The 22,784-nt window shown below is 40.9% G+C and overlaps 3 protein-coding genes across 9 annotated transcripts in view; 1 reads left to right on the forward strand and 2 right to left on the reverse strand.

Moving 5' to 3' along the window:
• Nucleotides 1-4,666, reverse strand: part of LOC117964318 (ubiquitin carboxyl-terminal hydrolase 32-like) — a 33,495-nt gene extending 28,829 nt beyond the window's left edge. For all 3 annotated transcript variants that reach the window (XM_058997804.1, XM_058997803.1, XM_058997802.1), the window contains exons 1-2: nt 4,450-4,666; nt 1,461-1,588 (exon numbers count right to left, since the gene is read on the reverse strand). In XM_058997804.1, the coding sequence (XP_058853787.1) occupies nt 1,461-1,588; nt 4,450-4,507 (186 nt within the window). In that variant the 5' untranslated portion in view covers nt 4,508-4,666. The remainder of the gene's footprint in view (nt 1-1,460; nt 1,589-4,449) is intronic.
• A 2-nt stretch (nt 4,667-4,668) lies between these two features.
• Nucleotides 4,669-12,800, forward strand: LOC117964214 (CDP-diacylglycerol--glycerol-3-phosphate 3-phosphatidyltransferase-like). 5 transcript variants are annotated; one of them, XR_009308370.1, is made up of 11 exons: nt 4,678-5,060; nt 5,417-5,512; nt 5,739-5,843; nt 6,093-6,268; nt 6,533-6,632; nt 7,021-7,202; nt 10,245-10,340; nt 11,266-11,378; nt 11,592-11,715; nt 11,866-12,038; nt 12,479-12,800. XR_009308370.1 is itself a non-coding variant. In XM_058997817.1 (6 exons), exons 1-6 carry the CDS (start codon nt 9,756-9,758, stop codon nt 12,545-12,547), a joined length of 615 nt encoding a protein of 204 aa, XP_058853800.1. In that variant the 5' UTR covers nt 8,934-9,755; the 3' UTR covers nt 12,548-12,800. The 5 variants fall into 5 exon arrangements, 1 of the variants encoding a protein (XP_058853800.1); XR_009308371.1 differs by lacking the exon at nt 11,266-11,378 and having other exon boundaries at nt 4,669-5,060; XR_009308372.1 differs by having other exon boundaries at nt 4,757-5,060; nt 6,093-6,380; nt 6,533-7,202.
• Nucleotides 12,801-14,972: 2,172 nt separating this feature from the next.
• LOC131700479 (amyloid protein-binding protein 2) lies at nt 14,973-22,544 on the reverse strand. Its single transcript, XM_058997815.1, has 13 exons — nt 22,129-22,544; nt 20,656-20,744; nt 20,224-20,375; nt 19,865-19,988; nt 19,555-19,723; nt 19,017-19,106; nt 18,550-18,617; nt 18,357-18,462; nt 18,092-18,216; nt 17,858-17,943; nt 17,509-17,699; nt 17,102-17,267; nt 14,973-16,836 (listed from the first exon to the last, which is right to left on the reverse strand). The coding sequence occupies exons 1-13, from the start codon at nt 22,264-22,266 to the stop codon at nt 16,580-16,582; spliced, it is 1,761 nt and encodes a 586-aa protein (XP_058853798.1). The 5' UTR covers nt 22,267-22,544; the 3' UTR covers nt 14,973-16,579.
• Between the last annotated feature and the right edge of the window lie 240 nt (nt 22,545-22,784).

The following is a 22,784-nucleotide window of genomic DNA, read 5'->3' on the forward strand; positions in this document are numbered from 1 at the left end:
CTCACAGCCTGAACAGCATGCAATCGGGTTTTATCTTTTTATATATTCACTTAAACCATTGTTAAGGGGGAGGCTCTTTCAATACATGCATATTTATTATGGTAGTTATTATGCTTTCATTTTTTCTGAACCTAATCCCAGATTCTAGCCACCTTCTGTTTTAAATACATGCAGATGTATTGTGATATATTATAGGTAACTCAAGCATCACACCTTTACAATTTGCAAGTAATTAAATAAAAAAAAAAATAATGTAAAGGTGTCATTATGATAGGCCTCTGTACTCAAGAGTAGCACAACCTTTGGGTGTGATTACTTTGTAAAGAGAAAATAATTCCAGCTCTTTCTGACTGCCCACTGTAAAATCACATCCCTTCTAGCAAACAAAATCAGATTGTGGTACAAATAGCTTGTTGCTCGTGCGATAAAACCCTTGTCTCTGTTTTCTCAGGATGAATGGCTGAGTATTCCACCACTTACCCCCTTTTAAATGGAGCCTGTCATGTATCATATCTTTCACAGCAAAATCAATAGCCAGCATTTGCAAGCAGAGACAGTGTAGTGTTCCAATTAAGAATAAATCACGTGTTTAGAGATGAAAGCTGCTGTACAAATGTACACTTTAAAGAATCACTAACTCTTTCCCTTTTATTTTGAAGGTACAGCAATTGCCTTATTTAACTTTTTTGTTTCAGACGTTCTGAATCTAGAATTCAAAATGCAGGGAGATTAGAAGAATCAAAGACAGCAAGGTTTAGAAGTACTGTGTACTGGTATGTAAAACATTTGACAACAGGTGTATAATTATTATAACAAGTACAGTGTATGGAAATTATGTTTAAATCTACAATAAATAACTGGAGAACTAGCAGGGATTCCCCAATGAATGTGTTTGTGGTTTCCTATTTAGAACTATGACCTTTTGTGCAATTCAATGAAATGTTTGATTGTTGAATGTGATTATTAATAAATTCAATAAGAGACTTTGCTTTCACCAATGCAGATCAGTCTAGATTTTAATGAAGTGGTTTAAGTAATGTGCTCAGCCCTGAAATGAATATGAAATGCACAGGCCTGGAGAAAACATTTAAAAATGAACTGACTTACTACAGGCAGTACATCAAAACAAGAAAGCTCAATAGGCTAAAACCTGAGCCCTGTAAACCACAGATTACACACTATTAAAAATCCATTCACATTAAAACTAGTGTATCTGACAGGCAGGACTGTTAAGAGTGAATGATGTGTGACGTGCAGATGTCTGTCTGACAGTCAATGTCTCAACTCATCAGCTACCATGGACACGGGCCTAATGTAAGAGAATGCAAACAAAAAACAGGTTTATAATTGCCACATCAAATACTGTAGCAATTTACACAACACGTTTTTCTTCTTGAATTACAGTAATTGTGCATTACCACATTTAAACATTTAAAAATATATATATATATTAAAATTACCTCTGCAACCTTGGGTGGAACCACATCTCCCAGCACTTCTCTGATGAAGCCTTGCTGGTTCATGTAGCAGGACAGCCCACTGGTTCTCTTGAAGGCATCTTTCAGCCGTTTGAGTTCTACATCAGTAACTGCAAGACAAAAGGAACCCTAAGTGTCACCCTGGAGAAGGTGGTGTGCTGCGTCAGTACAAAAGCTGCAGAAGGAACCAGCCAAATCAAACCCTCAGAGGAGCATCTTGAATAGTGCAATTCTCAGCATGACCTACATTTATTTTCCTCCTTAAATTTCCGCTTGCACCAGGGGCAATGGATTCCAATACAAATGGAAGTTCAATAATGAAGTCTCACCTGTTGGTTTGAAAAACTAAAAATGAAATTATACCTAACCCTGCCTCTAGCAATACTCTTTATAACTCATTGATGGGAATGTAGACCAGCTATTCTGTGAATCATTTAGGTTTGAGATAAGAGATTTTAGTGCAGATTTCTTTTAGTGCATATTTAAATATACAGACCTGAGCTTATCTAGCCAATCCATGTGTATACAAACTACTTACTACTGTATTAAGGCAGGACAGGAAAATCTGGAAAGGCTCAAAACAATTGCAGGCTTAAAATATACCCCCCGCCGGCAGTGCATAATTACTAGCCCTGAGATGCTGGCTATTAGAAACAGATAAGTAACACGCAGGTCAAGAAACATTTCTAAAAGCTGCTGAGGTGAACAAGACCAGAATGTCAAGTCCTGAAGAGCAACTCCCTCCCCTCCCCAATCACCTGGTCTAAAGCTGTGTAGTAATCTGTACTGATGTGACAGGGCACATAATCCAACAGCTCCACACCCACCATCAGACCCTGTGATTATCTACCAATATCCCTACCAACGCTCCCCCTTTACTAACAGTGTGCTCCTGGCTCTGGTGTCTAGAAAACAAAATCAAATAACACAAGATAATCACCTGCATTCTCTTTTTATATATATTACAATTTAATAAATCTGATGGGCGAAACAACCAAATAAATGTATGTTTAAGGGCAACATTTTTTAAATGTCTTTGTTTTAAATTTCAGGGATAAATACGATTTCTTTAGCTTTAAAGGAAGAGCCCTTGACAGCAATCATTTTTACAATTGGAACATTTGATCTGTGGTTTGCTTTAAAAATAAAGCAACACAGCAACAACCAATCTAACTGTTAATCCAATAAAACAAAGGCCTCACAGTTTTAGACACTGTGTGTATTGTTTTGCTGTGATGCAATGCTTCTGTATTTGCAGACACCAACATGCAAATTGCATTTATTCAGGTTAACTTGGCTTGGCTTTGACACTGGCTGACAAGAACAATGGCACTAATTTAAAGATTTGAAATTACATACTTAATGTCAACTCTGGATTTTTTTTTTTTTTTTTTTAGGGACAAATAACTGATACCTAAGATAACTTCCAATAACACAGCCTTACAGTAAGTGTCTGCTGGTAACCTGCTCTTCAAGCAAAGCAGCGTAAAACACACACACACACACACACACACACACACACACACACACACACACAAGCCTTGTTGTTTGTTTAATGTAAATGTTTCTGTTTTTAAAGCGTCACAGAAATTCTGAGAACAAAATCTCTGTAACAAATCACTTTCCTTTGCCACAGTGTTATTCAATGACAAATTAAAACAAACACACAGAAAACACACAAAACCCATTAAAACAACAACTCCTCGACAGCACTTTGTACATTTAAATATTGTGCTTTCATGCTGTTTGGGCATGGCACATTTGCAACACTATTTAGTCAGATGATATCAATTCATCCATACCTTCACACACTCAGAAACCCTAATGTAAAACCTACAAAGAACCAAGGCAAGCAGGCAAGTGTTTCACAGATGAAGACACTACTCATGATAACAGATATTCATAAAGTAGTCAACCGTGAGTTTAATTATTGATCAATAAACTCTCACAAACTGTGCCAGACTGACATCACAAGAGACTGAAGTCCTCTACTTATTTATCTGACAGGTATGCAAGAGGTGTGGCGAGGCTCCCAGAACAGCCTACCAGTGTGCTTCCTCTGTACCTGACCTGAGAGGTACTTGGACTGGATCTTTAAGGTAGGTCAGTCTCCTTATCCTCCCTATCTTTGAGCTGACCACTAAGAGACGGGCTGCAAAGGTATTTGAACAGTACATCTAAAGATGACCACATCCAGTTAAAATCCGTGTTGTACTTGTATCCACAAAATTCACAACCGGTACTGTCACTGTTACAATGTCCATTTACCTGTCGATGGTATTAACTGCAGTAGAAAGTATTGCACAAAGCCTTTAATGCCCAACGTATATGTCAACACATTTCAAACCTCGTGTAATGTACTGCTTCGTTTGCTTTGACACAACTGACAGCCGTAATTACTGCTTACACAATCCACATTTACAGTGAAGCAATTAACCAAACGGTACCTGGAAAAGAATAGCAGCCAATTGCATACTGTTAAATTAAATCTGTTCCGGGGCCATCCCCCCCAATGTTTTCCAGCGTTCCTGATAATATGTTCCCGACACTTATCTGTTGACTATTTCACTGATCAGCATATTTTGAACCTTAATGCCTATGAATCGTGTCTGATCCCTACGGATTAACATTACAACGTTCGACGAGCGCTGTCTGCTGTGTTTACTTTACCAGGTTAAAATAATATTAATAATAATACATTTTCATTACTTTGTATTTCCTGTGTGCAGTTGTGTTATGTGCAACATTAGTTTAGCAAATTACACAGACATAGACGGTGAAATCAATAAAAAAAAGGCTACTTCCTGGCTCGGTTTCTGCTGTGCCTAATGAACCTGTAAAACTCCCTAGCCGTGTTGCAAAGAGCTTGTAGGTTGTTTAGTTTCTATGCGTTGACACTGACAGCAGGGCATTCATGTCCCACCTTCTCCCCAGTCCACTCCCTACACAGTCAAGAGACTCATATACTCACCTCTCTTGGCGGCCTCGTCGTACGAGAGGAATCCTATCCGTGACTCCTTGGCCCCCATATTCCCCTCATTTCACTATTATAATAGATAATTTGCGTATAATGTCAGTGTCGCTTGGTTAATTCTGTTTATATGTATTGGTTTCCAATCTCTGTGGTCTCTGTGTTTTCACCGAACGACGCTACCTCTTGCCGACGCCTCCATACTTGGTCACATGACCAAACCAGTCACTAGTCACCTGATGAGGGCGGAAACTCGAAAGACCTGGCATAGAGAGCGCATGCGCCTCTTCTGGGACGCGCCGGGTCGAAGCGGCTGGGAACAGGAGATAGCGTGTAACTCGATTTATTACCAGCTGACCATGAATTGTGAACATTAAAATGTCATTCACTGTTAGAAATGTACACCTATCAGTGGTAGGCAGGTGAACGCTGCGCTATGCCCAGTTTTACACTGATGCTAATAATCTGTACTGGTATATTTTCTATATTTTAAAGACACATTTCATAATATTTATTTTTCTGACTCTGTGCTGCTAAACTGTGTTACTAGTATTGGTCAGAACATGACAAATAACAGTAAAAAGTCGCCACACCAGCATTCAGGTTTTCAGGTAGGCAGTGAAAAATACTTACTGTGTTATAAATATTTGGCGAGTGTCGTCATTAGTCAAGAGTGTATATATTGTTGGTTTATTTTCTCTGTAGTTTTACTGCTCGTTTTTGAATTCGTGATTAAGATAAAATAAAAAACGACAGCAGAGATATTGAAAAAAATACCCCCATTACCGAGCTTAAACATGTAAAGCATAACGTTCTACAGTGATGTCATACAATACAAACATGTTTTTGTTTAAGAATCTGAGTTTAAAAATAATCTTCAAAAGCCAAGTTTGTTTGGAAATTGGAGCCTGGAATCACGATTTACAATTGTACATGTTTATTTTCTGTCCCTTATTTTCTTGTTAAGATGCCCCGTGAAACGTGTTTAGTTACTGTAGATTTCGACTCGAAACGGGCTGCAGTAAGAAAGAGGAAAGGCAGCGTCGAAATCGTCACTAGAAAGGTACCTGCAGCGATAATACAAAGCTTTACTCTTTCAAACAATCACAGCAGTATACTATGTGTAAATACAATTGTGTTTCTTATTTTAACCAGACACAACATATTGTTATGTACAGTACAGTTAAGTACAGTACTTGTGAAATTCACGTTGGACTATCTGTAAATATGGACGTGCTAGATTGCATACTACCACTAAACAATTGCATTGCTTTCATGTTGTTTTCTAGGTTAATAAGGAATCGAGTCCATTGAGGGATGATTTAGGAAAGACTTCACTGAAGAGGCCTGCAGTTACTACAGCCGGTGGTCTCAATCTAATAACATTCAGTATTGTAAGTGTACACCTTGTGGGTTTGAAGCAAAAGAAGGTGCATTAGAAAAAATAAACTAGGCAACAGAGGGCAGTACATAGTTTGCATCCATAATCTTATAATAAAGCAATTACAACATATTCATTGCATTGTGCCTGACTGTAGAAAAGCAATGCTCTCCCCACCCCTCCCTTGTGTGAGCAGCACTAATGTATTTTACAAAGAGCCTCTGGTTATTTCTGATTAAAGTCTTGCTCTGTGTCCCTGTAGTGTAAGGAGAGCATGAGGCCAGTTAAGAAAGCCCTGAAACAGCTGGAGCTGCTGAAAGATCTTCCCTTGGAGCAGCAGGTCCGCTCTACCAGAACACAGGTGCTCACGATCGGGGAGCACGTCAGCACCTGCCTGGCAGAGTACACCACAGCACAGGAGGCCAGATACTGGAAAAGGTCCAGTACCTACTACCTACTATACTCCCTGAACACTATGACACACAACATGCTGTGCTGCTAGGCACCAGCCATAGAGGATGTTCACAATAGTCCTTGTGTCAGATTTCAGGTAAATAGAATTGAGTACCCTGTACAAGTAGACAAACCTTTCGGCCAGTGCCTTCTGCAGTGTAAACAACGACCTTCTTGGGCAAATAAATACGCGTCCTGACGTTACTGTTGCTCTTCAAAATCTTATTTTATTTTATTTTTGAATTTTAGGTATTTATGGAAATTTGCATCCATCTTTTCAGAACACAATGCTAGAACTCTGCGCAGACTGTATAAGTATTCACAGGTTAATCAAGAGGACAAATTTATGGTAAGCATATGTAAGGGCTTGTGGGTTTTTTCTTACTATTTTATACCAATGTTTGCAGGATTACTGGCAGTGTATGAATCAATGCAAAATTACAACTCAAGCATCTGCACTTGAATGATCACAGAGGTGTGACCCAGCATACAGGTATGTGGCTTCTTTATGATGTAAACATCACAGGATACAAAGGCTACCATAAGCATCATAAGGGAGGCTGTGTTCTTCTTCAGTGTTAGTACAGTAATCTCAAGACCTTGGAACACCAGGCAAACTACAGGCAACTCGTTAGTGGACTAATCACGTGGTGAACAATTGCTTAACAATATGTGGTTATTAATGTCTTCTGCATTCATGCCAGCTTGGCTGGTTTGTATTGTTGCTTTTCCTTTAGAAGACATACTGGGGAACAGGGTTCCCAGGCCCTGCCCAGGTCCAGTCTCTTGAATGTAAGCAGTTGTACAATGCATGGGGCCTGCCTGTGGACTCGAGCAGTTCAGACCTTGGCAGGGGCCAGTCAGCAGTAGAGGACCAGCACTTGACTGACAGGCACACTGACGGGAGCCTTCCAGGCAGGTAATGAAAATTGCTTAAAAATGTCACCATGAGGCACGTGTTTTTATGCAGGCACTCTGCCTTCTTTTGGTCCTGTATTCTATAACCTGGTCCAAAGCTTACAGAAAACCCTAAACATGACCATATTGAGGGGAACGCACTCACTAACCTCGTCCCCCTTGACAGTGACATGCATGTGACACTTGAGCACTTATTTCGCAGCTTCATTATTTTAATATGGTATTTGAGGTCCTCTAGTAAGAAAGAAGACCCCACACAGTCAGATGAGAGTCAGCAGGATAGTCCTTACTCCTCCAGTGCAGTTAGACCAGCACAGAAATCCTGGCCATTTCCAGATCCACACGACCTAAAGAACTTGAAAATCCCCAGGATGCTCTGCGGAAAAGAGCCTCATCCCAGCTCGGCTTCATTAATGTACAAGTCTCCACTGCAGGCAGTCAGCGACTCCCCCACACAAGGAAGTCCTGGCAGAGTCTCGTCTTTGTGAAATGTAGAAGCATGTAGAAAGTCCCGCTGCAGGCACAGTGCTGCGTTTTTGGTTGTGCAAATTCTGTCCTTATTTCTAATAAAAACAGTCGCATATCCCTGTGTGCAGTCTAGCTGAAAAAGAAAGAATAAACTTTTTTTTGTTTAAATAGTCAAGCCTAGTTTTTTTTATTTATTTATTTATTTATTTTTTTGTGCTTGTGAATTTATGCTCATCAAAGGGGAGGGGAAATGGTGGTGGGTGTCTGTGAACTGTGTGGTGTTTTGGGGTGCAGACTAATGGCCAATTGAGGCTAAGTTAAGACCGCCCCACTCGTATTAATTATCCATCAAAACCAGGCCTCTAAATATAAAACATATAAAAACCTCGAAACACTAGTTAATCAGCACTGTGTCTTCCATTTATTTGTGGTTGATTTGTTTGTACTATTGGCTTAGGCAGCTTTGGTGTGTTGAACAGCTCGTTTGGTCCTTTTGTTCCTAGATCTAGAGCTTTTTAATTTGTCTGACATTCACATGACATGTACCCAGAGTAAAAAAAAAAAAAAAAAAAAAAACACAACACAACATCATGCACAACACAAGTTTATCTGTAAGATGAGCTGAGTGGGGATGCTGATGTGGATATTAAGGATTTAAAGATGATATTTCTGTTGCCCTAAAGAGGTAGCTGCCATCATCTGTGGGATTAAGACTCAGACTTACCACTCCACACTGTGATCTGTAATACATTCCATTCATTTTTAATATCAAGGTTAGCCACGTAATTAGTAAGGCCAGTACTAGTAAGTAAGGTCAACAGCAAAGTTCGAAAGAACAATGGAGAGGTCTGTCGCAGAACAGGCTCAGCCTGCTTTTCTTATGAAATAGTTGGTGGTATATTGTCATGCACGGCTGCACTGGTGTGTGTGTGTGTACGTGCGTGCGTGCGTGCGTGAAACCCACCCTCACTCATTCTTATCTCAGATTGCTTCCACATAACTCTCACTGCCTGAATGTAACTTTACCCAAGATGCCAAAACTCCAGAATGTTATGGGATAAACACTTTATCCCATGATGACATATTACACATGTGCAACTTGTATTTTGGTTATAAATAGAGAGTTTCTATTCACTCTTTTAGGTAATGCTAAACAAATGTATAATGTTAAAGTAAGTAGCATCTTGCGTGCTTGGTACAGAGGCACCAGGGCGCCCTCCTGTGGTCGTTAACGTAATCAGCCAAGCTGTCAAGGCGAGGGAAACGTGTATTTATGGGTTAGAGGCAGCTGACTCGCCGGCAGACTCTAGACACGGACTCGGATCCTAGTTCACACCTCCATGTCATTATGTCGGGTGATTGCATCTTATTGCGCGACTCCCACCAACCTCTCTAAAATAATATTGTTAGAATGGAGATTTCACAGTAGCAGACAGTCTACAGTCTATTACTAGTACAATGTGCATTTTAAGACGATCAAAAAAAACACCTACATTTAGATGCTACGTACGGCACTAAAGTATAAAGTATAGCTGAGCTGGTTTCGTTAGCTACTAATATAGAATGATAATGGTTGCGATCGGTAGGAAGTGACCTTGTTTTGTTGTGGAAGTGACGGACCTGCAGAATCATCATCAAAGAGATTGGCGCCGGAGGAGGATGGAAAGTATCGGTCCCTCAGCGAAGTCTCACCGGAGGCGCGGCGGCTGTATATTATTATTATTATTATTATATTACTCAAGAGGTGGTTCAGCTTCCTCATATTATTATGAAACCTGCTGTAAGCATTATGCAAACACGCTTCGTCCTGAAGTCTGCACTGCACTTACTAGCAGCAAGGGTACTGTTTTTTCAGTCTGAGAAGAATATATCGAGAGAAAAATAGTGTCAATATTTATTACCTGAATATCAAGATAGCGTGCTTTGAAGTGAGAAATAATATTGGGTTGTTTTGTTTGGAGACGGCGCGATCACACACAGGCTGTACAGAACTGTACTAATAGAATTTGAACTAGTTAATCTGCTTAAGAGGAAGATGACGTGTTTCTGAGACAAGGTGCGCTGATCTGGAGAGTCTGCGATTGAAATGGCATCTGAAGTGTTTCTGTATGTCCCCAATATCATTGGTAAGCGAATCATACCTGTTGACATTAAAAAAGATGGTTTAATATGTTTAAAATGTTGTAGCACTATAGGGTAGCATACATTGAATCCACAAATAATAATTGTTTGAGAATCTATACAATAATACTAGTGTGTAGTGTGTACAACTAATGTTGTAGCTTCAAATAATTATTTTACATTTTGTAAATGATTTAGATACAGTACGATGTGAATTATCAGTCAGCTGTCTTAAAGTAATGAACTGACTAATAATAATATACAATACACAAATACGCAGCATGTATCGCACACTTCCGGTAGTTTACAGTATACCCTTTTAAAAGGTTACCATGGTATTTTTACAGTTTTGCTGTGCTTTGCCCATGATTGTACTCTGCATTTACCATAGTTTACCCTGCTTTGCCATGTCTATTGATATGCTTTATTAATAAGCATTTTATTCTGCACACAGGGTACATCCGGATACTGCTGCTGCTGATTGGCTGGTGGTGTTTCAACTGCCCTCCGATTTTCGTTCCCTGTTACGTCATTTCCATTATACTTGATGGTAAATATACTGTATTTAAAACTAAAACTATTCTATAAAGGGTAGATATTACACAGAATGTCGTTGCATTTGTCACATTGACTTAAAAACACCACGTGCAGATAATACAAGGGGCTGCAGAATGATTTCAGTGTGCAGATAATACAAGGGGGCTGCAGAATGATTTCAGTGTGCAGATAATACAAGGGGCTGCAGAATGATTTCAGTGTGCAGATAATACAAGGGGCTGCAGAATGATTTCAGTGTGCAGATAATACAAGGGGCTGCAGAATGATTTCAGTGTGCAGATAATACAAGGGGCTGCAGAATGATTTCAGTGTGCAGATAATACAAGGGGCTGCAGAATGATTTCAGTGTGCAGATAATACAAGGGGCTGCAGAATGATTTCAGTGTGCAGATAATACAAGGGGCTGCAGAATGATTTCAGTGTGCAGATAGTACAAGGGGCTGCAGAATGATTTCAGTGTGCAGATAATACAAGGGGCTGCAGAATGATTTCAGTGTGCAGATAATACAAGGGGCTGCAGAATGATTTCAGTGTGCAGATAATACAAGGGGCTGCAGAATGATTTCAGTGTGCAGATAATACAAGGGGCTGCAGAATGATTTCAGTGTGCAGATAATACAAGGGGCTGCAGAATGATTTCAGTGTGCAGATAATACAAGGGGCTGCAGAATGATTTCAGTGTGCAGATAGTACAAGGGGCTGCAGAATGATTTCAGTGTGCAGATAATACAAGGGGCTGCAGAATGATTTCAGTGTGCAGATAGTACAAGGGGCTGCAGAATGATTTCAGTGTGCAGATAATACAAGGGGCTGCAGAATGATTTCAGTGTGCAGATAGTACAAGGGGCTGCAGAATGAATTCAGTGTGCATATAATACAAGGGGCTGCAGAATGATTTCAGTGTGTTTTGTTGGAAGGCTTGGATGGGTACGCAGCCCGGCGCCTCAATCAGATTTCGGAGTTTGGAGCCTGGCTGGATGTCGTGATTGATAACCTGGGGCGAGGGATGCTGTGGAGCGCCTTGTTTGAGGTGCGAGTGAAGCTGAGCAGAATTAGAAGGATCCTTCCACAGATCTGTACAAACAAGATGTGTTGAGCAAGTGTGTCCAAGCCTGTTCTACAAAGCCTTTAAGACTTCTGATATTACCAAAGAGGGGGTGACTGTGTAAAAGTGTCAATATACAGTTCCTGTGACGTGTGCGTGTGTCTATATATATATGTGATCTTTCTTTATTGTCCGCAGTGGGGATATTTTGTTTCTGCGTTAGAATGGTGTGTGTTCGTCTGCACACACAGCTGCATGGGTGCTGAGTGGAAGAGCCGCTTCGGATGCAGCCCCTGGTGGATCCAGAGAGTCACAGCAAACGGTGAGAGTTTAAAGCAGCTGGACAGTAATTTCAGTTGATCAGAGGGTCAGCTGAAATACAAAAAGCCATCTGTTTGTGGAACATACTGTGCATTAAAAGCAGCTCACCTCTGTGTACTCTACAGTTGTGTTTGTGTTTCCCTATAAACAGGTTTTAAGAGCCCGCTGGGTGTGCTTTGTATATCCGGGCTGCACGTCCTGCCTGTCTGGCTATACGGGTATCAGAAAGGAGTCCTGACAGAGGTTCTCTTTGTCCCATTTACACTGCAGTGCTGTGGAATAGCCATCCTCACTGCAGGCAGGCTCCTGTGCTTTGCTGTGGAGGTAAGCTGAAAGGTTGTCTAAAATTGGATTTCCTTCTTTATTTTTACACTAGTTGTTTTAAGCCAGATAATACATAATCCTAGCATATTGCGAGTCTGCAGTTCAGCAGCTCTACCCATCTAGGGTAGTGGTTAATAATGCACAGGTTTAAACTCATTGATAATCCATTTGTCTTACAAAGATCTTTCTGTTAGCCAAGCAGTTCAGGAAAACACACAGCGTTGATGTTGTTTGATGTAAGTGGGGAACGACTAAATGAAATCATTCAGAAATGTGCCGTGTTTAAACACATCCGCTGCGACTGGGCTGATGGTGAGTCAGCAGCGTTTACCTCGCTTTTATAAGATGACTTGAAGCTAACTCGTCACAAAAGCCACTCATTTGTTACAGGCCGCTGTGGTTGATCCCAATTTCTTATTTAATGTGCTTCACTGTTGCAGGTGTGGTGTCTCGGGATGCACATTAAGTTTCTCACAAGAACTGACCAGAAGACAAAGGAAAAAGACTGAAGCTCCTCTGTGTCCCAGACACTCTTGTGTGTATTTCAAAAGGAGTGCTGTTCCGTTTTAAATATAGATTTCAGGAGATCAGGCTACAATGAAAGAGATGGAACACAGCTAAGCAGACTTGTCTAGAAGCTGTTTCTAACAAAAGTTTGTTTTGTGATATTTTGCTTTTAGAGTAATGAGAAATGAAATCTCCAAGTGCAGCAACAAGAGCTGAAAGTTCAATAAAATATTTTGTGAAATATAAGATGAATAATGTTTGACTGCCCTCATTTGCAATCCTTTAACTTCAAACCATTCTTGTCATTCTAAAGACAGATATTTACATTTCAAGCAACATTGTAATGGCAGCAGAATAAGCACAGAGTGTGTGTTTGCGTGTGCATGTGCATGTTCTTCAGGGTTTGAAACAGAAATGTACTGTGTTGTCTGTTTTTTTTTTAAAACAGTTATCTGTTTAAAAAAACAAACAAACAAACAAAGGCTACAACATTCTTCATGAACACTATTTAGCAGATCAATAATGCTTTTTTTTTTTTTAATAGTATTTCACAATGTTGGTTACAAATGTTTAATAAGGTTTGATGGTTACATAATATTGGGCACTGCAGACTGAATGGAATTATTATTCTACTGTGTTATCTCTTTACACAAGCAATGAAACTAATCATGGTTAGAACCTAGTACAAGTATCTGTATACAAATTCACTGTGGCACTGCTGATGGGGATCTCAGATTACATATTGTAGTAGATCTGATTGTTATTACAGTTTAAAAACCTTCCATTTGAAGCTTTAAAGGGTGAAATCCCCAGCAATAAAAGGGTTATGAAAGTACAAAAATAGTACAGCGTTAATATGAGTTCAAATGAAAATCTCCAAGCATAGTCTTCTCCATTCATATCATAATGTAATATAATCAATACATGAATTCATGTCTCACTTTGAATCATGGCAACATTACTCCCTTTGTAAGGGATGTACAATAATGACACATTTTGTGCACCACAAACCTGCTTTTGTTTTTCTTAAATAAGAATGGGGAAAACATGTGCACTTCAGTGAACTCACTAAGGCCACTCCTACTCTTGATACCCAAGCCAGTTACAGTATACCATTACTGTAACGTGCAGCAAGCCCAACACATTGCTTATCTTGCTGTCCTCCTGGTCACAGACATGAACAGAAACACTAGCTGCAACGTGCACAGATGTGATCACTAGATCTCTACACAAGGAAACTGGCAAAGCCCCCTCTCACCACTGCATCAATAGATTCACGAGTCCAGGGGTGCCAGATTTAAAAGCATATTCTATGATTTAACTTAAAGGGTGCCTAATTAAAAAAAAAATTGCTGTCTTATATACTGATATGGGAGTACACACCTGGCACCTTTATTGCCCACATATTTAGAGGCACAAGCAGATTTCCACCCCCAGATAAATAACACATTTATTTTTATAATGCGAGTAGAAATAGCAGGACTGACAATGTTAATCTCTAAAATGACAACTGATTTGGCCCAGTCACACAGCTGATCATTCAGCAGTTTCTGTATTCTAAATTGTGTATTATTGAAAGTTTCAGGATTTAATGTCCAATTTATTAAGCTTTTTCTCCACCTGTACATCCAGGGTCATTTCCTTCAGATTTCTGGGTTGTGAATTAAGAGCTGCATTACATGTTTGGCACTGAAGCATTAGCTCCTTAGTGTTTCTGAGTGATGAACAGACTGCCCCATCGTGTCTGAATGCTGCTCACAGCACACATAGCTAAGTAGCAGCCTCGCTCTTGAACCCTGATCATATTTTTAAAAACTAACTTTATTTCAGCCTCATAAGCCTGAGAGAATATATTTTCCTGCAATCCTCCCTCCCTCCCTCCCTCCCTCCCTCCAAAAAAGAAAACAATATTCATTTTTGTGTTTATAAATGCATTTGTTGACGAGAATCATATCCAATTCCATCAGGCAAGCATCCAAAACTGGCCATATTTTGTACCCAAGTGAAAAAAAACAAAACAAAAAGGGAAACAAACAACCACTGTAAAATGGAGAACTGGGCCGGCTTTTTGCACATTTCAAGAAATCTAACCGGATATATAAATGACACAAACACATCATTGTTGCTTGTTGAATTTATGTGGGGTTTGCAATGTCAAGTATGCCACAGTTTAGTGCCAAATCCACTGTAAATATTCCATCTTTTAACAGATGAGCATTATAATTTTATTGGCACTTCCCATATCTAGAAACAGTTTGCAGCCTTTATATTGGTGTAGATGACATACGCAATATAAAACATGCTTTTTAATTGAAATTATTTTTCTTTGAGCAAACTGGAAGTTACGGGTAGGAATTTGCTGTAGTTTGGCTGGGCTTCCACATCATTGACATCAGGGCAAAAGAAAGTTCTATAATAAAAATGTACTGCACTGAGTTTACAGAAAGAAAAGCAGGTCCCTGTAACAGTAATGCAGCCCTGGCACTGCTGTGGGCCAGGGCTTGAGAGCCAGTCTTTCTGCTCGGAGAGCGAGGGAACAGTTCCACTGCGAGCGCATTAGCTCTCCCATAGTCTGGAACTCCTCTGGGACACATTCTTTAAAAAGACAACCGGAGGTCCCAGTCCTACTAAACACAAAGCTATAAATTAGACCAGCGTCTCAGCAAGAAATCTTACTCAATGTCCGTGACAAAGACTGCTTGTCAAATTGGTTTTGTAACTTCAGAACTTGAAGTTTAGTTTTAGTAGAACTGAATACCAGCTCGAGTGTGGAACGTTATGGATGAACCTGAAACCCAAACAATTTAAACCTGGAATGTGCAGCCTCTCTGGATACAGTATAAGCATAAAATACAAGTCCAGCAAGTAACAGACCAGACCAACTCCACAACGTACTGCTGGGCTGCACGTCTAAAGCCTGGGCAGAAGCTGAGGTGTCTTTAAATAAATACATTAAAAGAAAGAAAACGTGTGTCTTAGCTTTACACTACCAATGCAGGAATGCCTAACCTTTGTTGCAGGTTATACAACACAAGTACCTTATTGCATGATTTGTTTGTCCTTGTTGTCATTTACCATGCACCTAAATCAAAGAACCCAACATTGAAATACTTCTTATAAGCGAGCCACTAGTCCAAAGAAATTCACTGGAGTACAATAGTAATAGAATAGGGTCTAGTTTAATTGATTTATTTTTTTTTCCTGGTCCCATCATAATTCATTTTAGTGCTTGTAATGGATCGGAGACAACGCTGACTATTACCATCATCATTTTTCTTTTTCTTTTTCTAATACAGTAGTAGGTGTTTCGAACCCTGGTCCACAGGTGCCAAGCATCAGTACGTTTCTAACATCATGCATAAGACTCACTACACTGCAACTAGCATGGCTTTCACACCAATCCCCTACAACAGGGAGAAGCGCCCATTCAAACTCATAGCCACCTTTTTAGGAAGGCTGCATTTTTGTCTGTTCACCTCTAATGTTTTACCCAGGTTTTGCTGCTGTACTGCACTGTATGCATCTATCATATTATCACACTCGATTCCCATGGTATAAGTGTCTACATAGCATCTAAACTTCAGTTAAGTAGAAAGGACACAAATGTACGTTTGTAAAGAGGGGACTGGACCTGAAAGGTGTGCTGGGCTTTGGATGATGTTTTCTCCTTGAAGCGATGCAAGGAGTCTGGAACAGTGGTATAAAAAGAGAGAAGAGCAGAAGTGTAATGTGATGGAAAAGTAGCTGGGATTGGGGTAAATAATCCGGGTTGCCTCTGGAGATGACGTTGCGTCTCTCCTCAGTAATAGTCACAGCAATGACAGCTGCGTTTCATTACGTTGCTGCTGGTGTTGATGGAGACAGTTTATTAAAGTTTAAGGACAGAAGCCGCTCAGTCACTATGCTGCCCCACATGTCAGGATCAGTGTTTCCAAACCACTGGGTTTTGGTTTGTTGTTGTTATTGTTATTTCACAGTATGAAGCCTCCCCTTTGTGCTCGGGAGAGATTAGTGGGTTCAGTAAGCTGTGCTCTTCAGCAGCTTGGTCCTTCTACACGATTCTGAGACGAGAGGAATGACTGGACCACCTCTTCTGTGGACTGCGTGCTGGTGTTGACATCTTCAAGGGCATCTGCCACGGCAAACTGCCTGTCCCGCAGCCGGTTCCAACTGGACAGAATGTTGTGGTACTCAAAAACTTTTTCATAGTTGCCAACCGAGTTGTAGAGTTTAATGAGGCCCCTGTAATCATACTCCAGTCCACTGTATCCTTCTCCAAACAGCTTCTTGCCTGCAAGTCAACATACAGATTTACTAACAAAGTACAGGCAATTCTAAACCACATCTAAGAAATTGATAAAAATCACAGTTCATTTTATCCTGTGTACTGAAGCCATCCTGTGCAACAGCACAAATCTATAATTAAAGCAGTACGAAATGCCTTTGAATCCAAAACACTTGTTACAAATACAGTGTTTAAATCCAGCAATAGGAGTGTGTACATATGTGAAGTTAGCTGCATTGAGCCCCAAGACTACATTAGAGAACACACTGACCGATTGCAATGGATCTCAGGTAGAGCTTCTCTGCATCGTCGTACTGATTCATGTCGTAGTTATACAAGGAGGCAAGGTGTCCCACGGACAGCGCCACTTCATAGTCCTCCTGACCCAGCAGCTGCTCCTTGATTTGAATTGCTTTGATGTGCATTTCTTCAGCTTCCTGTTTGCAAAGTAGCACAATTCAAAACAGACGTTCATTTTAATACTGCATACTGACATGCTTGTTTTTAATCTTGTACGTATTTACACATAAAACAAAGTAACAACAGCTTGTAAAGCAGTTTTCTGATTCTGTATAGTGACTTCAGAAAATAAATAAAATACATGAACATAATAATGTCAGAGTGTTAAGAAATGAGGTATTTTGGGTTTCTCGCTTTAGAAACAGCATCGTCTGATACCTTGAACTTCCTCATGGACTGATACAGTCTGCCAAGGTTCCCGTAGTGCTTTGCTGTCTGGACATTGAACTCCCCGAAAGCTTTTTTGGCGAGCTGCAGTGAGGAGAGGTGCAGATCGTGTGCTTCCTGAAGAAGCCTCTGCTCTGTTTCCTTATTGTGACAATCGATTGCTATCTCCTCCAGGATGAGTGCTGGGAATAGAAAGTGCAGCACAATTCAACACCAGAAACATGAAGAGCCTGCATCTACTGCACTGGACACATTGAAACAGTTCTAGCCCTGTTCTAGCAATAGTAGAGAGGTCCTGGTTTAGGGAGGGCCGCTCTCCAGCCATATGTACAGTCGGTACCTTTGACCCGTTTGGATGAAGCCAGCAGCAGATGGTCTTCAGGGAGGATGTGGGTGATGATGTCTATGGCACGTTCAGCATGAAATCTGAAAGTACAAACCACTCTTTAATTCTGCATTCGTTTACTAAAGTGAACCAAGTTTTAAGTTTAAACTGAAGTAACTCCACACAAAGTAGACTTTATTGAGTTACTATAAAACAATAAATGGTCTATCACACAGGAGCAAGACTTACAGTGCATTGTCAAATTTCCCAGAGCTGTACTGGTGCACATAAGAAGAATACGCCAGGTCTTCATGTGCAGTGGCTACATGGATGTTCTTGCCTCCAAATACTGACTGCCGGATATCAAGCGCTGTCTGCAATGGAGAAATCATTTCCATGAACACAGCATGGCAGCCCTGTTACACCGTCAGCTCTATAGATCTGAACACAGTAAACTGCAGCACTGACTTCCACACTCACTCGCCTCTCAAGGGCGTAAATGAAACAAACATACCTGGTAAATAGCAACAGACTGACAGATGTTATCTACGTTGAGCAAGTAAAACCCATAGTCGAGAAGCGTGTCGGAGTACTTGGGGTGTTTGTGCCCAAAGTGTTCCCTGGAAAAACACATCAGGTTCAGTTAGAAAAGAAATAAGGCCAAGTGTTCAGTGAATTACAATGAAGCAATTGCAGGGGTAACTTACCGTGCTAAATAGACGGCATGTTTTATCAATTGCTCTGCTTTCCTGAATTCACGCTTCACCACACACGCCTGCAGGAACAAGCACAATACAAACAGGAAGGAAAATAAACCAATTGAAAAAGTGTCCTACAGACCTACTGGTCTCTTTCAATCAAACAAGTCATTTTTATATTCTTTAAATCGATGGAAATCCCCAAGGCACATGCGAACTGCCTGTATTCTGTGAGTATTTCGTTGATGATTTCAGGTCTATCATCAACACAGCACTGTACTACAGACCTGATGTAAGATACCAGAAGATAGGAACATGTTTGTTCAATTCATTGATGTTCGCTCACTTCAGAAGCTCTTCAAATACCCTGCTACAGTGATGGATGGACTGGCATTTGGGTCTGTTTGAGTGTGCAGCTTCCTTTTTTCTTCTGTGCTTAATTGTATAATAAAGCAAAGAGTTATTTGGAAAGTTACCTTAGAAGCTTGTCTTAAAACATCAACCACCACTTTCACTGGTAACCCAACTGTGATCTCCTTCATTGCTGCTATACACCATTTATAAGCCTGGAAATAAAACAAATAATAATAATATTTCAAAAAGATCAAATTATCAATTGCATTCACAACATATTCATTAAGTAGCTTAATAAGAAGTCGCATGTACAGAAAATAAAACAGAGTGCGTCTTAATAACAGCAGCCTAATCCACTGAGCAGTGTTCTGAGAAGAAGAGATCCATCTGCATTGTATTAGATGACTGTGGGAATGCAATGAAGAGCAATGGCAGGAAATAAAACTGGAAGGAATAATAAATGTAGTTCTTTATTTTCCATGAACTGATACAGAGGTCAGAATTGAAGCATGGCACGGTATGAGGATTGAATGTGGTGCTGCTGTCATTACAAAGGGGATTATTAGGAGGGTAACGGGGCACCTCATGAAGCTTCTCATTAAAAATAAACTCCATTATAATAATCCCTTTTTTTTTTTTTTTTTTGAGCACAGGACATACCTCATCATAGTGGCTTTTTGCAAAGAGCAGCGCACACAACTCCCCGTAGAGTGCTGCCTTGTTCGCCTGGTGGCCGTGTTTGGCTAGTTTGTCCATGTAGGACTGCGCTAGCTTAAAGGTCTCTTCTCCTAAATGGTATTTGCAGTTGCCATTGCGTACGTGGAGTAACCTAGAGGGGGCAACAAGAGACCAAACATGAACCCGAAATGGTCCCATTCTTTAAAGGGTTCTTAAAGAATATGCAGAACTATATTCCAGCTAGCAGTCTAAACAAGCTACTGCTCAAGCAGCAAGATGATGAAGGACTCACCTTACACAGCACTCTACAGCTCGGTACCAGTGCAGCACCTCATCGTGTAGTGTACACAACTGCAGACACGACAGAAACACCTTTTCTGCATCTCCGTACCAGCCTGCATCAGACAGGAACCCTCCTGAAAGAGACACGACTCCTTCACTGCGACAGTCTGTCTATTACTGCTCGTTCTCTTTGGAATCCACTGTGTGAGGTTACGGATGGGACAGGGTACAAGCTTCTCTGACTCTCCCCAGCATTCTGTCTATTTGGTTCAGATTGCAAAGCTGAATAGCTTAGTGGATAGACCCTGAACACTGCTGTGCAGGTAGATACTTGAACCCTGGGGGTCTCGCAGTCACCCCTGAACTTACCTAAAACAAAGCCGAACTGGACGGCCTTTTCTTTGACATGTCGGTCGGACTCTGCAATGTAGGAGCAGCGGCGGCTGAATGAGCTGGCCAGCACAGAGGCCACTTTCACACCATGATCCATTAATGCCTGGAAACAGTGATGGAGAAGGTGTCTGCAAATAGAACAGGGGAGTTAGTCTCCAGTGTGTGCGTGCATGCGTGTTATTGTGCGCCTGTATGATGATTCATGACAATGTCAAATCCCAAGCTGGACTTCCTCAGTGTGGCATTTCAGGTCAAGTTATTTGCACATCATGTGACAATGACATCATCTGCCAGGTGCATCATGAGGCACTGTGTAACACCCCTAGAACACTATGGACACATTTCCATATCAAGCGACTCTTATAGGCCCCAATGTCAGGGATGAACACTTCCTTAAATCTTACATACCTCTTGTCAGAAGCACGCAGCACTTTCGCAAAGACTTCAAGTTCACAGAACTCACCGCCCAGCTGGCAAAGCCTGCCTTGCTGGTAAAGCTGAAAAAGAGCAAAAAAGAAATACATGAATTCATATTTAAAACAGTTACATAATGACAATACCAAAGGTTCCAGATGTCTGACTAATATATATATATATATATAGTTTGAACTAACTGGCCGTGTGACCGCCAAGCTTCAAAATGCAATGTTAAAAGCACACAGCACAATCATATATTTAGCAGCAGTATGTGTTTGTTTGTGGCTACTCAGCTTTAATGGCGCTTGCTATTCATACTGACGAGTGGAAAAGGTGTCCAGCTGAATAAACACACATTCCAAAGCCAAGCTCCATACAGAGGATGTGCTGCTGGATGACAATGCCTGATCTCTGGAGCTTACCAGTACATAGACTGATGAATGCAGTGGGTTTGTTGGCTGATCAGGATCTCAACACAATGTACTGTAGGGGTGTCAACCTTCAGTGAAGACATTAAAAGGTTCTGCCCACTCTGCTATAAAAGCCAACGGAGCCCGTCCCCAATCCCATCAAGTTACCTCCCACACATCAGCAGTCTGTTCAAGGATCTACACATTTCACCCACATGAATGTCACATTGTTTAATTCAAACAGTGAGCTAATGAAGCAGCTGTGGTGTACAGTACTACTCTTAACCTGCACCCCTTAACAGGCTTTACAACAGACAGCAAACCATCCCGCTGTATTAACAGTATTAACAGTGACTCTCTTAAACAGAGATGTTATAGTGATGACTTGGGCATGTCCGAGAAATCAGCAACACACCTCGCCTTTGTTTAATTACAGTGACGTGCAAATGGTACAAACTACTCCGGCATAGTGTTTAACATGCTGTGACGTCGAGATCAAGCACAGATTTGACAATCATAACACAGAATAACTACCCATTTAAACAAACTGAGAACGATATCCATTTAAAGTCACTTTTTTACATCTCGTTTAATGTATTTCAAATAAAGATGTCAATCAACATCCGAGTGCTCCGCGTTCCCTGCCGTCTGACAGCAACAACGCAGCCACACACCTACCCGATTAATACTGACATTGAGAAGGCATTTCAGAACCACATCAGCATCACCATGCCTCCTGTGTTCACAGGATTGTTAATGTAACATGATCCGCTCAGCATGGGATGTTTACAAGAAAGTCATAGAGATAAACCAATGGCAGTGGAAATGACGAGGCTGCACGAAAACGACATGTCACTTTGACTCCCAAGCATTTGGCTCAATACTATGTTTGCTTGTTGGTTATTTGTTTGATTTTCCCCTACGCAACGCGTTTTAATACCGCTATGGCATCTGGCCGGGTACCCAGTGTAATGTCAGCCATTATGTCATGTCACTGCACACTGGCTCAGAGCTTGAACAAACCCGCGGCACTAAACAGATACTCGGGCCTTACCTTATAATACACATCAAACTGTATGTTCTCCGGAAGAGAGCGAATCTCCCTGCGAGATCGGCTGTAGTTGTCTACCACAGCTGAAATGGCAGTATTATACAGCGTCTCCGGGATCCACTCCAGCTCCACCGCAGCCATGTTGTTTCCCTTCGCTCGATCCACCAGGCCCCCACCTACCTTCGCTCTCAATATCCTTACAAAATGAAACACTCGTTTACTTCAGCATTCACAGACAGCGTCCTAGCAAAAACCGAAACCAAACAGCGCGGGGCTGTGCTGATACCACTCTGAATGACCGCCTGATCAACGTTACACTCTTTTTTTCATTGCCACTGGCCCAATACTTTTTCCACGGATTTGTCAACCTCTCTCTTTTTTTTTCTTTTTTTCCTCTGCGCTGGTCGACGCGGTGACGTCATCACGCAGCGGCTGTCAGACAGCTCAGTTCGTTGATTTTCTGCGCCCGGCGTTGCTGTTGCATTTGTAATTCATGTGTATTTGTTATGACTGAGTGAGTCACAGTTTGTTTAAATCTATGCATCTATTCTCATACAAGAACTCTCTCGAAGCAGCATGCTAAAAGCACTGTGTAAGTAGTGATCAAGCTCTACAGTAATTATAAATTATAGCACGTACGTATTTATGGTAATCTAGCT

The sequence above is a fragment of the Acipenser ruthenus genome, chromosome 24 (assembly GCF_902713425.1).
Source record: "Acipenser ruthenus chromosome 24, fAciRut3.2 maternal haplotype, whole genome shotgun sequence".
NCBI lineage: Eukaryota > Metazoa > Chordata > Actinopteri > Acipenseriformes > Acipenseridae > Acipenser > Acipenser ruthenus.